The sequence below is a fragment of the Aotus nancymaae genome, unplaced genomic scaffold (assembly GCF_030222135.1).
Source record: "Aotus nancymaae isolate 86718 unplaced genomic scaffold, 86718_ANA_hifiasm-v0.15.2.pri h1tg000011l, whole genome shotgun sequence".
Taxonomy (NCBI): Eukaryota; Metazoa; Chordata; class Mammalia; order Primates; family Aotidae; genus Aotus; species Aotus nancymaae.
In genome coordinates, this window is record NW_026988422.1 from 9806390 (window position 1) to 9823927 (window position 17538).

Here is a 17538-nt window from a genome sequence, read left to right on the forward strand (position 1 = left end):
AACAAGGATTCAATAAGCAGCTTAGCTTTTGGCTTCTGCTCCTCTTCAAACAAATTGTTACAGGTACAGGCAGGGGTTATGTGAAAACTTCACTCTCATCTGAAAGTACAGCAGTGAATTTTTTGGCTTTTTCTCCATGGCTCAGCATTTTTAGTCAATTTCTTAATGCCAGAGAATATGGCATTATAGGGACACCCAGACAGTATACACAGTCCTTATACATATAATCATTTATTTGGTATTATCTTGAGTCTCACATGAGAGTAGAAGCTCCTCAAACATAAGAAAATTATAAAATCTGGCAATAATTGTGTACAGATATTCCTTTATATTGATAGTGGTAGCTAGTAAGCTAGTAAGCGCACCACTATTAATATAAAGGAATATCCATACACAATTGTGTACAAAGGGATAGCTAATTGTGTATAAAGGAATATCTATACACAACTATAGATATTGTATAGATATTGTGTATAGAAGAATCTGATATGGATTCTTCTAAGTTTCTCTGGTAATACTCCAACAGGGGCCATAAAAGCAGCTGGACATAATGAGCTCTGTTTAGTCAAGGATTCCGAAATACATACTTGTTATACATCAAAATCATCGTAAATACCTAAAATTTTCTATTTCTTCATCTTTCTCTGAAAGCTTTCTTTCAAGTTCTGCTTTAGCTTCCAATAGTTCAAGCTGGAAACGAAGAATCTTGCTTTCATTCTGTTCCAGGGCTCCCTGGAATACATAAATAAAAAGCATAAAATGAAGTCCACTTTTAGACAAAATTTTATTTTTTTCCCAAAACATATGTGGCTAATGTGGCTCTCTTAGAGTTACTGGAAGAGATACAGGTTCAAGTCAGGTCCCTAGAGATTGCAACAGGGTGAGACCAGCAACTGCTTTCATTTATCATTTCACTTATAGATTTGACATTCTTAGGTCTTTCAGCTGTAGCTCTAGAACTAGAATTTTAAAGCCTATTTTAAAATAGAAATTTTCAGTCTTGCCTGTGACTATATTTAAACTTTGTATTAGTCTTGACTTTTTCTAATATATTCCATCTTTGGGATAAGTTTTAAAAAGTATCAGAGCTAGAACAAGGAAGGTGATAACTCCTACCTGGAATCTTCTGTTAAATTCTGGACATCAGGAGGGGATAGAGGAAAAGTTGGATGGTTGGATGCATTCAGAAAACAAACAATAAGGTGATGTCCAAATATTGTCATATCAAGAACAAATAAAGGAATTTAGGATGTACCTGACAGGTAACACCCAGCATGAGCCATTAACAACATAATTGGTACCACTACTGCAAATGAATTGCTTTGACAGGCAGGAAGATTCCCTGCCCCTTTGTGTATTCAAATATAGTTAAGGCAATTATTGGCAGGGATGTTATAATTCAACTCTAAAAGCATAGGTTTGGCTAAATCTTTAAAGCCTGTCCTGAAGACAAAAATATATATATAAAAGAAGAAACCCCCAAAAAACACTTGCAGGATACCAATGATATAAGGGCATAAAGGGTGATGCAATTTTGTGGTCAGTTAGCTACAGGCAGTCCTAAGGGCAGAAGTAATTTTTTATAGCCTCTTTTGAGGAGTGCTTAGCCGACACCACCAAAAGTAAAAAAGTAAAACTGAGTTGCAGTTTTAAAATAAAAATATAAAAGATGATGGGAATTTTAATAAGACCACCCTTGATGTTCTCTTGATATAAAAGAAAATAAAATTGCTTCAATATGAAAGGAAATAAAATTGCTAACACACATTCAAAAACAAATGCTTGGATAACAATTTCCTCAGAAGGAATAGTGTAGTTCCTTCAACGAGAAACTGTCACCTTTAACCCTCTAAAATGCACTGAGAAAGTGAATCTTTAGGGAAGATGACCTGGGATAATTTGAGTTTTATGACTTTAAAAAAATCTGATAAAGTTTCTCATAAAGGCTCACCCAGGGAAATAAATAACACAATGTTACAAATACATGTCCAAGTTAATGACGCATTTATGGATGTGGCTGAAGAGAGAAGTTGAGAAAATGTGAATAGAATGTATTGCCACCTAGTGGTACTAAATGGTTTGGGTACGATGCCTTCATGTCATTCTCACCCTTGACACAAGTGCTGATGGACTGAATATACCAAGATGGCGCTATGTTTACGGGACAAAAATTGTCCATGCCAGTTTTATTTTTCATTGGCTTGTCATAGTGTTTGAAATTTCTATCATAAAATGTATTTCTCTTAATTAAGGTGGTGGCTTCAAAAAGTACCTTGCCAGGAGGGCCAGAGAACCCAAGGGAACAAGTAAACAAAACGAACTCCACCAACTGTATAAGGACCAGCTGTGCTAGAGGACGCCACTCTGCCGACAGCAAGGCATCTGTATAAAGTTAGATAGCCTCGGGAAACATGTATGCACAACAGGGCGAGAGCTGCTGCCTGGCAACTCCATACACAGGGTAATATAGACACATTTGCTTTCAGGTTTCTTCTGGAATCATAATGGTGAGGCAAATGTCACAGACAATGCTCGGCACAGAGCAGTCCTTTGGGGTCTCGCTTTTCCACTACCATATCTTCCAAGAGACCCCTGCCTGACACTGACTGCCACACCTTTCAAAAATCATTTTTTTTTCTACTGGTGGGAGGATCAGGGCTGTATTTTAATGTGTCTGCGTACTTACTCAAAGGTTGAGTCAGGAAGATGAAATTCAGCTCTGAGAAAAGAGGCTAATCAGGGTTTCTTACTCAACTAAGAACCATGATGGGATGACTTCCTTGTTAGTTTACCTTCTTTGGCAAAACATCTTCTTAGAGGTCCTTTCAATTGCTAATACACACTCAGAGATAAAGCCAGAGACTTTTCCTGAATGGTTAATCCATAACACTGAAAACCCTCCTGTCAATCTGCACAAACATGAGCTTTCAGAAACAAATGTTTGACAACATCATTTTGAATCTTATTTCTGAAACTACAGCAAGTTCGGGAGAGAAAAAATTGTGAAGTTTTTGTGACTGACTCTTTAAGGAGGGGGCAGCTACGAGAATATTTATTCATTCAACATTTGACAAATATTTACTGAGCCTCTACTACACGCCAGACAATGTTCTAGGCCAGCGCTTCTCAAATATTAATGTGCATATGAACCACCAAGGGATCTTGTTAAAATGCAGATCCTGATTCAACAGAGATGGGCAGAGGGCTGAGATTCTGAATTTCTAATAACTCCCAAGTGATGTCCATGGGCCACATGTTGAGTAGTGAGGGTCTGGGCTCTGGGGATAAACCAGTGAACAAGATAGACACAGTGCCTGTTTTTACTACAATCAGGAGATTTGCATTCACTGCTGTGTATCTTGCTCTCTGAGTCTCAATTTCCTCTTTTATCAGTAGTTTGCTATGGTGATTATATTAAAATTATGCATTTGGCATAGTGCCTAGCATATAGTAAATAAGCATTGAATGCATGTCATTCTGTTGTTGCTAGAATGCAGGTCTTCTGCCTTGTCACAGTGAAAATTTTCTTTGATGATACCTCTGTTTCTTCCAGTGTCACCTGGACTTCCGTCTTCTCTTGTTCAATTAGTTTCTTGACCTTTTCCATTTCAGTTAAGTTCTTGGTCCTTTCTCTAACCTGGTTTGTCAGATTAGAAATCTCTTCTGGAGAGAGAGGGAAGGAAAACAAAGTTAGTGAATGGGCTCAGTCTCAGACCAATGGTACCAGGCACAACAGGCTGTTCCAGCCCACTGGAACAGTGGCCTCATGTCACCCTTGGTAACTTGATGACCTATCCCCTATGGGATGTAGAAATTGTAAAAGGGTATCCATTTTTAACATTTAGTCTTTTGACATCTGAAAATTATCTACAACAAATGGTGAGGATGGTGCTTCACATAATATTTGTACACTGGACAACCTTTGCAACTTTACATGGCAGTCCTGCTCATTAGAGCCATTCCAGGTTCCACCTGGAGGAATACAGACCTGTAGTCCCTGCCCGTCCAGTGTAAGTGCTTAGCTATCAACACTAGTGGCTCCACTCAACACTGAGACAGGAACTTAAAGTAGAAGCTAGATCAATATCCGCCAGCATCGAAGGCATGGCCCCAGATAGGCCAGAGAATCAGAAGGGGCCCAAGGAAGACAGTGGTTTTAGCTCAAGCAGTTGTGTGTTTTTTCCTAGGCTCTCACGAACATAAGCCTTTGACAAACAAAATAGGACATCCAGAAGTCACAAAACCTCTTCCACCTGATATTGTTATTGTCAATTCTGCCTTTAGTACCCAAAAGGTATAGTATAGGGCCAAGTAGCTCAGGGAATTACCCAGTTCAGAGGTGGTGCAAGGAGCTCAATAGGTCACCACCTGCTCCTCTGGTTCTGAGATCCTGGGCTGTGATATGATATGATGAGAATTTTTAGAAGTTACAGAGACAAATATGCTAGATGGAAATTTTCATTGCATAATAAATTCTTCTCTGATAACTGCTCTCCTGAAGAGGGTTATCAAGAAAAAAATCAGGGAAGAGGTTCTCAACTCTGACGTCCTACAATCACCTGGAGAGCTTTGGAAAAAAGTCACTCAATATTCAAACCCCACCCCAGTCCAAAGGTGGTGCCCTGATCAGCAGCACCGGCCTCACCTGGAAAACTGTCAGAAATACAAATTCTTCAGACCTACTGAGTCAGAAACTCCGGGGGTGGGCCCCAGCCATCTGTGCTTTAACAAGTCCTCCAGTTGGTTTGGATGTAGCTGAAGTTTTCTAACCACTGTTTTAGCACCCCTCACGTGCCCAGCTAGTGCCTTGATCATAGATTATGTAGGTCAACAGAGAAAGTAAGTTTCATTTACGCCTCCAACAGTAATGAACTTGCTTTCAGGGCATCTCAGGGTTTTCAGGCACATTGCTGTTGGTGCTGGGATAAATTGGCAGCCTCTTTGAAGGGCTGTTTGGCAGTAAATCAAAATTTAAAAATTCATTTCATTAACCCAGGAATTTCATTTCCAGGGTTACTGAAATATTTTTACATGTGCATAAATACATGTACAAGCATGTATAATGTAGGATTATTCGTATTTGTGAATAATTGGATCTAAAATGAATAAAGTCTAGATAAGTGATAGCCATCATTATTAAAAAACACTAGCTATTAAAAAGCTTGTGGTAGGTCTCCATGTACAGGCATGCAAAGAGCCACAGGTACGTGGGAAGCTTTCACAGCTCAGTAGTTACGTGTGGATATGCTGGAGCTGTGCTACTAGGCTCAAATCCCAGATCTGCAATTTATCAAATGGGAATTTGGACAAGTTACTCAACTTACGACCCATATCACCTCCATTTTACAGATGAGGAAACTAATACTAGACTGTTCTGAAGATTTAACAATAAATAAACAGTGCCTGGTACATAGTATGGGCTATAGAAATAGTCATTAAATCAGGAAGTATATTCATATATGAAAAAATAAAAGATGTAGAACAATGTATAAATTGGGTAAAAAATACGAGTATAGCACTCACGGAACATCTTGCTAAGGTTGTGAATATCAAGACATTCTCAGCAGTGGCTTCCTTTACAGAGGGAGACTGAAGTTAAAGGCAGGAAACTAGTCTTACATCTAGAATTAATTTAATACAAATAGCTTCTAAAGTAAAAAAAAAAAATGTCAAGCAGAAAGTATAAAAATTGAAAAGTTAAAACATGTTGGCAATGCGAAAATGCTGAAGACAGCCTTGCCTGTAGGGCTCTCCCTGAGCTGCCCGCTCTGGCTTTGGCTCCAAGCCCAGCTCACTGTACCTCGGAGGTTCTCGTTCTCCCTCCTGAGTGTCTCCTGGCCCACGATGCTCTCTTCGTAGGCGTGCTTGAGCTTGAGGAGCTCCATGCTGAGAGCCTGGATCTCCTTCTGAGAGGCATCCAGCAACGCCTGCAACTCCTCGTGTTTCTGCTTCCAGTCGGCAAGGGCCTTGCCAGACTGCAGCTGCTTCTGGTCCAGCCTGGCTGCTGCAGAGCGGATCTTCCCGAGGTCAGACAGGGCATCCCCGAGCTCCAGCTGCAGCCGGTGCCTGGTTCTCTCCAAGGAGGCATTTCTGGCACTGGCCACCGCCATGGCTTCGGCTGCCTCCTGCAACCTAATTGCCAGTTTCTTCCTGAGAAAGGAGGACACCCAAAGAGTGAATGAGGCAACAACTCTCCGAGAGCTCATCAAGTCTGCCGTGGATTAAAGACAGAGCTTGGGTGCAAAGCAGGATGGCCTCTGCGGTAGGCTTAGTGGTAAAAAGCAACAGCAGCTCCTATCTGAAAGTGACCTCATTGTCTGTGACCACCATCCTCTGCCTCCTGTGTGCACGGGGTTTTTATTTTCCCCCTTTGCCAACCTGCACTTGGAACTCAGAATCTCTTGAATTCCTACAAATATTTGCTTCTCCTAAAGCTCTAATAAGTAATACTGATTTGATTATTTCCTGAGGAGGGGGAAGGAAGATTATACTGAACACCCTACCAACAGTAAGCACCTGACAAATCTGCAGCCATGGTAGTCACTACTGAGCTCCAGCGGTGTTGCTTCTAAGGCACACTTTTGCTTTTTCCTGCTTATTCTCTCTCATCATGTGGCTCCTAAACACGACACAATTCTTTCTTTTCTCCGAGTTTGTTCTCCACCTCAGCTCCTCTCTCCAAATTTATATTCCCAAACCCATCTCATTATGCTCACTTAACAGGTCCTACTGTTCTTAGGGGGTACTTTAACCCCCATCTGCTGTTCCTTTGGCATCTCTGAGATGGAGGGTTTATTACAGTGCTTCTTTCTCCACCACCCCCATAATATGCTGCTATTAGGAATTCTAAGGGCTGAAATGTGTTCTGTTGCTTACATCTCCTGCAGGGCTGCTGGCAGTCCCATTCTTACTCATTCATTATACCTCTTAGATGAAAAGTACTGTATGTACCAAAGCTCTTTCTCATCTACTGCTATTCAACAGAAAAAGGTTCTCGGGAATTAACAGGACCGCATGACTAGCCCAACAGAGCAATGTGGTAATAAAGCCCCCTTTTGGTGGAATCCTGCAAAAACCCCTATGTGCTCAGGATCCAGGAAGGATCTAGGTTCTAACAACACTCTGCGCCTGGCTTTCTAACCATGGTCACATCACTTCTTTGCTTCACATTTCTTAAGTGTTAAGAGGAGATTCTGATACTTTACCTGACCTAAGGCAGGAGGAGTTGAGTGAAATAATTACACATATATGAAATGCTTGTTGATCAAAGAAAATAGGAGTTTTACTTGGGTAAAACTGGATTGCCTGGGACTGAGGGGCTTCACTAGGTGATATGGTATGGCTGTGTCCCCACCATCTCATCTTGTAGTTCCCATAATCCCCACATGTTGTGGGAGGGACTGGGTGGGAGGTAATTTAATCATGGGAGCTGTAACCCTCATGCCGTTCTCGTGACAGTAAGTTCTCATGAGAGCAGGTGGTTTTATAAGGGGTTTTCCCCGTTTTACTCACTCACTTCTCTTCCTGCCACCATGTAAAGAAGGTCGTGTTTGCTTCCCCTTCCAATACCATTGTAAGTTTCCTGAGGCCTTCCCAGCCATGCTGAATGGTGAGTCAGTTAAATCTCTTTCCTTTATAAATTACCCAGTCTCAGATATGTCTTTCTTAGCAGTGTGAGAATAGACTGATACACCAGGACATGAGACTTTCAAAGCCAAAACAGGAAACGTCCAGGGCAAACTGGACAAATTGGTTACCCTTGTTTTACCAGTAACTGTGTTCTACATTTAGTATCAACTACTATTTTGCTCCTTAACTTGCCAACCATAAGCACCTACTTAGTTGTCTCCAATATGTAAAGGAATATTGGAAATTAAGAAACTAAATCCTTATCCTTGGGGAATGTAGTAAATTGGGTCTCAGGAGAGCTTGAGTCTGCTAAACTAACTCATCATTTGAACCACAGCCTGTAAATCAAAGCAGGCAAATCTTTAACTTCAATAATAAAAAAAGAAACCAGGACCCTAGATTGTTTTGTAGCTGTCTACCTCCCTTAGGTGATTTAGAGGAAAAGCATAATACAGACAAAGTTTTAATTATTTGACGTCCCACCAATTTGAAAGCCAAAAAAGTGTCTTGAGAGAGTGCCATGTTTGCCCATTATTTTCTTTAGTTACCACATACTACAGAACTAGTTTCAACAAACCCATGGGTCATAAAGTAGTCTATATTCTTTTGCTGTTTCCTATCCACCCCCAAAAGAAATCATCAAACAGAACAATAGATAGGCAATTTCACCTGAATTCTTCAATCATTAGAAGGGTGGGAAAAATCTTACTTCGGAAGTAAAGGCCATATTTGGATATAAGGAGGCATCTCAGTTCAAAGCCATAACTTTCTGTGGTCCAGAGTTTTGATAAAACACCTACTGCAGGTATTTTTAGTATCTGTCATTCTAAAGCCCTTTTTAAGTTACTGTGGGTACAGAGATGGATCACTTGGTTCCCCTTCTGGGACAAAACACAGCGGCTGTTCAGCAATTGCACAGCAATACCTCTCAAAGATTTAGGTGAAGAACTGAAAAACATTATTTCTGGTTGAAGCTAAAGAGAAATGTATTGATCTTCCCTGGATTTTTGCCAAGCTACCAAGCCAGGGACACATTCTTTTGAGTAAACCTTTAATAATTATAAGCTGGGGTTTGACAATTTATCTTAAAGATACAGTTTCTTGGCCTCTAAGCAAAATGCTTGTTTTATACCCCGGTACTGAGTCTCAATTCAGCTGTGCCCCAGACTTCTGTAACTCCTAAGAACTTTTAAAACCTTTACATATAAATGGCTATAAAATTGATATTCTAACCTTAGGGGTGGCCTGGGGATGATTTCTTTTCAAAGCAACCTTTGTCCTAGAAGACGCAACGACAGATCCTAACATTTTTCCAGCTTCCCTGTCCATCTTCACAGACTACTTTGTAGTCTGTAAGTTGTAGACCAGGGACACAATGACTTTGATGGAGACACATACACACATGGATGGACTCAATTATTTTGGTGTTACAAATGAAATATAGGGTTTAAAGTGATAGCCTATTTTCAAACCACGACTCAAAGTCACATCTTTTACGAAAACTTCCCTTGTGCACCTAGAAAGAGCCTCCTTTCTCTCCCCAGGACCTCTTTACAGTCTCTGTCACTTTGTATTATACTTTTTATATTTTTAGCCCCTCTGGAGAGTGTGCTTCTTACCAGCAGTGAATGTTTCAGCTTCGGTTTGGGCTTGTTCCTGCACTCAGCGAGGATCTGTTAAGTGCATACCATGAAGCCTTAGAGACAGAGCCATTATTCTCATACTCCTCCATGTGACTAACTCCAGGTTAAGGGTAGTCTTGCCCTACTCACTTGGCATCCTCCAAGTCTTCTGTTCTCTGGATGGCATTGCTTTCATACTTCATTCTCCATTGCACCATTTCAGCATTGACTTTGGATAAGGTCCGGTGCAGCTCAGACTTGACCTCTTGTTCTTCCTCATACTGCTCTCGTAGAAGGTCACAGTCACGCTGGGCCTTCTGCAGGGTTTGAGCCAGGGCACTCTGGGACTGTAGGAGGCACACATTAACAAAAAAGGCACGACTATCATGAACAACACAAGTCTTGAAAGTAAGATAATTTTTTTTTCAGGTAAGGTTAATAACAACCTGCCACAAATTCAAGCTGAACCTGAACCTAGTGAAATAATACTAGGGAGAGAATTTGGAACGAGAAAAAGGATAGATAGTATCTAATTGCTGCCATTAAAACAAGGAAGGGAATTCTATTTAGGGAAATGCCAGCTTGACTCTGTGGACTTAGACAGGCCCGGAATTCTAGAAATAGTGGAGAATGCAAGGGTAGCAAAGAGAACATTCACTATCATTTAGGCAATAAGATTTATATTTAGCAATATATTAGACTCAGAGCTTGTTTGAACCAGAAAGAACCACTGAAATTTAGTCTTTTCATCTTGCTGATGAGGAAAATAAAATCTTTTATTTCACACTGAAATCTCTAAAAACCTCAGTTCCTATTACTTCAAAATAGTACTGCCCAATAGAACTTTCTGTAATGATGAAAATGTTCTATATGTACACTGCCCAATATGGTAAACACCTAGCCACATGTGGCTGCTGAACATTCAAAATGTGCCTAGTACAATGTGTGATCAGCACTGAATTCTTAATTTTATTTAACTTCAGTATAAATTTAAATAGCTACCTGTAGTGTACTAGTGGCTCCTACATATATATTGAACAGCCCTACTGGTTTAATAAACATTTTTATCATTTAAATGGTGATCTGGCTAACCTAGCAGCATCATTCCCCTGAGATAATCTAGTGTGGAAAGAACCAGGGTCCTGACGGGTCCTTGTGGGTCCTTTATGCAAATTAGAAAAAAAGCACATTTTCAGGAAGATACAGGTCTCAGGGCACAAGGTTTAGTTAAAGGCAGTCTCAGCCAACCCCTTTGGGTGGTTAATGAGGAGCCACAAATACATGGTGACTCTGAAAAGGATGCAGGCTTTGGATTCAGATGAACTTGGGTTTAAATTGTGACCTCTCCTCTTGTTTAGTTTTATTTTACTTTAAAGGAAAAACATTTAAAACCTTTACGTGGCATTTACATGGCACATATTTATTGAGAGCCTGATCCAGGCACAAGTATTATAGAAGTAAAGGAGACAAAGTCCCTGCCCTAAGGAGCCCAAAAGGAATAAGGGGATACACAAAATAAACAAGCAAATAATAAATAAAATTTCTAATAGTAGAAAAACGAATAGAGAAGATAAGCACAGTCTAGAATGCTTGGCTCCTTCTCATCATCCCTCTAAGACCTTGGAGAAGGGTCTTGAAGCAATGGGAAGGGCAGTTATAAAAGTCCTAAGAAAGGAATGATGGTGGCTGGTTTAAGAGGCAGAAGGGAAGCCAGGGCAGCTGAGGGGGAGTAAATGAGGGAAGCAGATGTAGGAAGTAGGTCACAGAAGGAGGCTGGAGCCAGATCAGGGGGGCTTGTAGGCCAACTGGAAGTCACTGGGAAGGCAGCCAGAGAGATCTTCTAAAATATAACTCATTTCGCTATGTGCTTAAGTTCCTTCACAGTATATCACTAGGTATATGACCTTGGACATGTTAGTTTTCTTCTCGGAGCCTTGGTTTTTTCATTTATAAGGATGCAATTCTATCTGCTTCATTTGACTGATATGAAGATTGAGATAACATGATAGAAGTATCTGGTACAACGTCTGATGCACAAACAATGATAAAGTTTTAAATTTGTGTATAACATAGAAAATGTGGAGAGTTAAGGGAATAGAATGGTACAATATTTTAAAACAGACTCAACTAACGTGCATCTTCAGAGTATATGCCTTCATAGTGTGATCATCTACAAGTAAGGTACTTTGGGGTCTTAGTAACAAGATGCCTTGAATATGAACTAAGAATTCATTTAAATATCAAAGCTCAAAGAATTCATATCTCATGTTAGTCATATGCTTTCACCTTTCAGAATCACTTTCATTGGAGTCATCTTCTAGCAATATTATGTATTCATAGGAAGAAATGACTAATTTCTATAATTTATTGACAATTTAAAAGTAATACTGAGCTAACCCAGTCCCACTTGTTTTATTCTAGGCTTTTATTTAATTTCACTTTTTCATGAGCAGTTCAGAATCAAAATCCAGAAAGAGCCTTGCTGCCCTTCTGTTCAAGCACTCATACAAGATGGAAACACACACTTTGCTTGCTCTAAATCTGCAAAGAAGCAACCTGAATCACCAAGGAAGATCCTTCAGTGATCGGGGTTCTTCCTGGCATGGTTTTCCCCCATAACTTCTAGGGCATTTTCCCTTCTTCTTTTAGAAAAAAACTTCAGGCTGATTCATCAAGCACTATTTAAATAAAAACACACACACACACACACACAGTCAAGTTACCAGTGAGAAATAATAGATGCATTACTTTGGTCTCCTTTTCCAGCTGCCCTCTCAGTTCTTCAATCTGCCGAGTGAAGTTGCTCTTTTCCCTGGAAAGTTGGTTTACCAGAGCCTCTTTCTCTTCAAGCCTCCGTAGAAACTCGCCTACAGAAAGATTTCACAAAAGTACATAATTACAGTCTTCCTATCTATTGCCTCCTCCACTTGACTTACTGACTTTAAGATTAGCCAGAACGACTCCAACCCACATATTTTTGATATTTAGGAAGGGTCTGAGAGTCCTATTATTCAGCAAAACCATAGCAATTATCCTTTTCAGGACTCCAAAGAGAGTCCTAAAACTGAACTGACTTTTAGTAATAAGTATGAATCAATAACAGATATTAGCTATTATTTACTGAGAAACTTCTATGCCATAGGTACTTTATGTGTATTAGTTTAATTTTCATAACTCCTTGATAATGTAGGTATTCTACTATTTTCCAGAGGAGGAAACAAAGCAACTCACTTAAATATGACTGACACAGAAACATACACAGTTTGTAATTGGTGAAGGGAGATTCAAGTGAAGTTCTTGAAGACTACATTCTTCTATACCATACTCCCTTGTTTATTATATATGCCTTTGTACACTTCTGTCTATATAATTTTTAGATGATTATAACTTTTGCCTCATTTGTAAAATGAAGATAATAAAAGATTCTTAATTAAAACTAAATTAATGTGAATATATTTTATAGACTGAACCGCTAAATAAATATTAGCAGTAGTCACTAAATGGTAGGAAATGTGACCATGAGAGGGAGAAATTCTATCACAGTCTAGTCTATTGTCCCTGCTTAACTTGTCCTATTAATTATAGTCCCGCCTTACATATCTGTAGGTTCTGCTTTGTGGATTCAACCAACTAAGGTCCTACAATTTAACTCAATTCTGACACTATCTACTTAGAGACAGTGTCAGATATACACAAACATGTACATATGTACGTATAGGGATATATGTGTGTATATATACACATATATATACGCATACACACATATACACACCTGTAGGTACATGTATATATCTTATTATAAATCACAATATCACATATAGTATTTTATAAATCATATTTGTTAACATCACTGCTGAACTCATCAGAAAAGTCTAAGAATTTAGAGCCATCAACCTAATGATGGCAAATACATGTTTTCTAAAATATAATTTTTACCTAAAAGCTCCTATATTGTTATCGGCAACAAACGTTGTCAGTTGTTTTCCTTGAAGTGACAAGTTTCCTTTGCTCATTTTTGAGAAATCATCTGCCAAACATGTAAGTCTAAAGAAGCCTCATTTGTTTGTCAGTCGTTCTTTCAAGTAAAAGTGATACTCCCTGAAAAAACTGCTAGCTCAGCTCAGAGCTTAATCACACATCTTACTCCAGTATGAAACAGGAATGGAATTTTTTATGCATACTTCTTGTTTTGTCACACAGAATATTAAAAAGATACATAAGAGTTGAGATGTAATAAAATTCATTTTTCCTGCTTCTTTAAGGACATCCTTAAGTGAAACTGACTTTTTAAAAAACTGTGAGTACATATTAGTGAATACAATTTTTACTAGTATGTTTTAGTGCTACTATGTTGACTTGTGATCAGGCTCCAGCAATTTTAATCATTGTTGCTTTTGCCTCATCAATACAAATGGCGAAAGGATTTAAGGAGCAAATAGCTTCTCTGTATTATAATAAAATAGCTTCAACCTCATAGACCCCCTACAGGGTCTTGAGAATTGCTTGGGATATGTGAACAAACTTTAAGAGTATCTGAATGAAAACATCTTGTGAGTTTTTGTTTGCTTTTTTGTTTTGTTTTGTTTTTTTGAGACGGAGTTTCACTCTTGTTGCACAGGCTGGAGTGCAATGGTGCGATCTTGGCTCACCGTAGCCTCTACCTCCTGGGTTCAAGGATTCTCCTGCCTCAGCCTCCTGTTTTCGTTTTTCTTTTGAGACAGAGTCTCACTCTGCTGCCCAGGCTGGGATACGGTGGTATAACCTTGGCTAGCTGCAACCTCCACCTCCCAGGTTCAAGTGATTCTCCTGCCTCAGCCTCCCGAGTAGCTGGGACTACAGGCATCCACCACGATGGCCAGCTAATTTTTGTATTTTTTGGTAGAGACACAGTTTTGCCATGTTAACTAAGCTAGTCTCGAACTCCTTGCCTCAAGTGATCTACTTACCTCAGCCTCCCAAAGTTCTGGGATGACAGGCATAAGCCACCATGCCTGGCCCAAAAACATCTTATTTAAAAGGATTCTGAAGAAATATAAATCCACTAGCTGGCTGAGACTAATATATCACGTATATCACAGAGCCACTACCCAGTTAATGTGGCTTAATTGATGTAATTTACTATTGGTTTCCTCTGAAAGCAGAGTATGGTAAGCTGACAGGACAGAGCATGAGAAAGAAATTTTGGTGGTAGCCACCAAAAAAAGAAAAAAACAAAAAACAAAAACAAAAACAAGCAATCTGGAGCATGGAGCCAGTAAGGGGAGGATAGGCTTGGATAAATTTGTACTTCGAATTTAATTTACACAAAAGCCAATCAAACGGTAAAGTTAAAAGGAGGAAGCAAAAAATCCTGCAGCCTAAGCAGAATTCTCATCTCAGACCCACTTTCATTTTACTCACTACCCACCAATTTCCTCATCAAAAAAGTGAGTAGAAAATTAATGCCAATAACTAGGGGGAGACAGCAATGCCTATCAAACAGATTTTACACAGCACTTCCTTCAGGGCCAGATATCCAGATATTCTCCAGCTTTGTCTCTGAAATGTGGAGTCTACATACCAACTAAATCCTAAATAGCACAGATCAAAACGGGGGCTTGGTAGCAAGGCCAGGTGTCACACACCCTGTGGGCACTATAAGAATAGTCCCATTCAGTGTCCTTAATAGAACCAAGACACTTTCTTCTTCTAGATTTCCAGGTTTTTAGTCTTATCAACTAATTTTAATTTAGCTCTATCATTTAGCATCTGCAAATAGAGGCGTCTACTGGAGGAATCATGTTATATAGACCAAATGTGTTCATTCTCTTTTTAAAAGTGTGTGCCTCTTGAGCATCAAGAATACATTGTTTATTTTCATTGACCTAGGAATTCTATCTCTTGGAATATATTACTAAACTGATTTTAGTTATAGATAAACATCTAGCCACATGCTGTTCATAGCAGAGAGACGAGTCAAGTTGCAGGGCAAGGTTAGGTATAGTCAATCTTGATGAATGAAGCAGTCATTATAAAGGACTGAGTATGCAAAATACAAAAGCTTATGATAAATTGAAAAAGAAAAACCCTAATAGATTGCTACCAATTTAATAGATTGGAAAAACAGAAAAAAAAATCCATAGTGGTTGATAGTAACAAATAAACTATAGGACATTTTTTTATTTTCATTTATCAAATGTTTATGGAGGAGCAGTAAGTGCCAGGCAGTGTTCTAGATGATTGACATACATCAATGAACAAAGACCCTTGACTTCACAGAACTTATATTCTGACAGATGGAGACAAATATATTTATTGTGTCAAATAAGTAGTTTGTTTGAACTTAATAAATACTATAGAAAGAGAAGCACTTGAGGAAATGGGTTGACAGTATTCAAATGGGCCTATCCTGACTTGCCCCAGATATGCACTTGAATAACCCTTGTCCTCAAACCTCTGCAGCATTAATAAGGTGTTCCAGGCAGAGCGAACAGCTAAGGCAAGACTCTAGGGTGGGAGTGTGCCTGGGGTGTTCAAAGCACAGAAAGAGGTGGCCAATGCAGAATGAGAGAAAGGGCATGTAGGAAAAGAGGTCAGAGAGAATGGGGTCCAATCACACAGGATCAGGTAGCCAGCCATACAGACCACTGCTTTACCAGGTGTGAAAAGAGATGTAGATTTGTTATCCAAAAATAAAAAATAAAAATTTTTTAAAAATTTAAAAATATTCAATGAGGTAGAAATTGTCAAAAAGTCTACTAGTAGACTGTGGATTGCCCCTCCCATCCTTTGATCTTGAGAGTTGCTTCTGCCGATGGCATATTACTATACTTTTCTATTTCTGGGAAGGAAACTAGGCAGGAGTTGGCAAGTGGCACAGAGGTAACACTTCCTAGACAAGAGGCCTGTGTGTGGCAAGGCTGTCTCAGAGGCAGCATTCCTCCCATAGGATCTTCAGGTGCCCACCCAGTCCCAGTGGGTAGTTCATTATCTCAGTTGTGCCTTCATGAGTCTGCCAGGATGGAGAACTGCCTATGAGGCAAGCAGCACACTTACTTACCACTCTCACTCCACAGCTTTGACTTTTGTGCTGTCAGGTCATTTGCCAACTGAGTCACCTTATCTAGTTTTGCATTTGCTTCATTCAAGCGCTCTTCATACACAGTACAGAGTTTCTCAGCATTTGCCTATGAGTTGAGAAAGAAGGGCTGGTCATGGCTCACAGAGGATACTCTGAATCAGCTGCACAAAGGAGTAGGGGAGGAGTGGCTCCAGGGACCCACATGCTCTCTTCTGTAGTGAAGAGCTCAGCCAGCATTGGGACACCACGTTTTCTGATTTCAACAAGTACAATCAACTCTAGGGTCTGGACCCCAAGAGGCCTAAGCTTTGCAGAGTATAGGTGTCTTAGGAGACACCCAAAGTCCTGAGTATTAGGATTCTTTCCAGAATTATCTACTTTTCTGGAGAAGGCAACATGTCAAACACTAATAAGGTACATGATCATTTTCTGACTACATATTTAACTATCTTTTCCACTAGAATATAACTTTCTGTTTTTTTTTTTTTTTTTTTTTTTTTTTTAAGACGGAGTTTCGCTCTTGTTACCCAGGCTGGAGTGCAATGGTGTAATCTCGGCTCACCACAACCTCCGCCTCCCGGGTTCAGGCAATTCTCCTGCCTCAGCCTCCTGAGCAGCCGGGATCACAGGCATGCACCACCATGCCCAGCCAATCTTTTTTGTATTTTTAGTAGAGACGGAGCCCCACCACGCTGACCAGGATGGTCTCGATCTCTTGACCTCGCGATCCACCCGCCTCGGCCTCCCAAAGTGCTGGGACCACAGGCCTGAGCCACCACGCCCGGCCGAGTTCTGTTTTTTAACTCCAATCCTATTTTGCCACTGAAACTCCAGGCCTGGGCAGCCATTCTTAATAACCAACATATCTTTTCTCAGGTTCTAGAAGCTAGCTTTTACAAAAATAGCTTTAAATATGTAACCCCTGTTGTCTAGAATAGTGCCTGGCACATAGGAGAGCAATATCCAAGGGGGAAGGGGCAGAAGAAGGGGAAGGAAAAGAGGGAGGAGACGGAAAAAAGAGGAAGGAAATCTGGAAGGCTGCCAAAGCAGGATAGAAGAAAGTGGATGGGTCTGAGCTGCAACAGCCTAATAACAGAAATGTGAGCTGTCAAAGCAACCGTACCCTACTGATCACTATGGCTACAAGCTCAAGATGACCCTGTTGGGTGAATACTTCAATCCCCAAACTCAACTTCTCAGAATTGGCTTTTTGTGCTTGGAGAAAAA

At 40.0% G+C, this 17538-nt stretch overlaps 1 protein-coding gene across 1 annotated transcript in view; it reads right to left on the reverse strand.

The window, feature by feature from the left end:
* Positions 1-17538, reverse strand: part of MYH15 (myosin heavy chain 15) — a 181916-nt gene that overhangs the window by 37256 nt on the left and 127122 nt on the right. Inside the window, exons 29-34 of the mRNA XM_064374588.1 lie at positions 16291-16417; positions 12000-12118; positions 9402-9598; positions 5801-6150; positions 3539-3663; positions 617-732 (exon numbers count right to left, since the gene is read on the reverse strand). Coding sequence (XP_064230658.1) covers positions 617-732; positions 3539-3663; positions 5801-6150; positions 9402-9598; positions 12000-12118; positions 16291-16417 — 1034 coding nt within the window. The remainder of the gene's footprint in view (positions 1-616; positions 733-3538; positions 3664-5800; positions 6151-9401; positions 9599-11999; positions 12119-16290; positions 16418-17538) is intronic.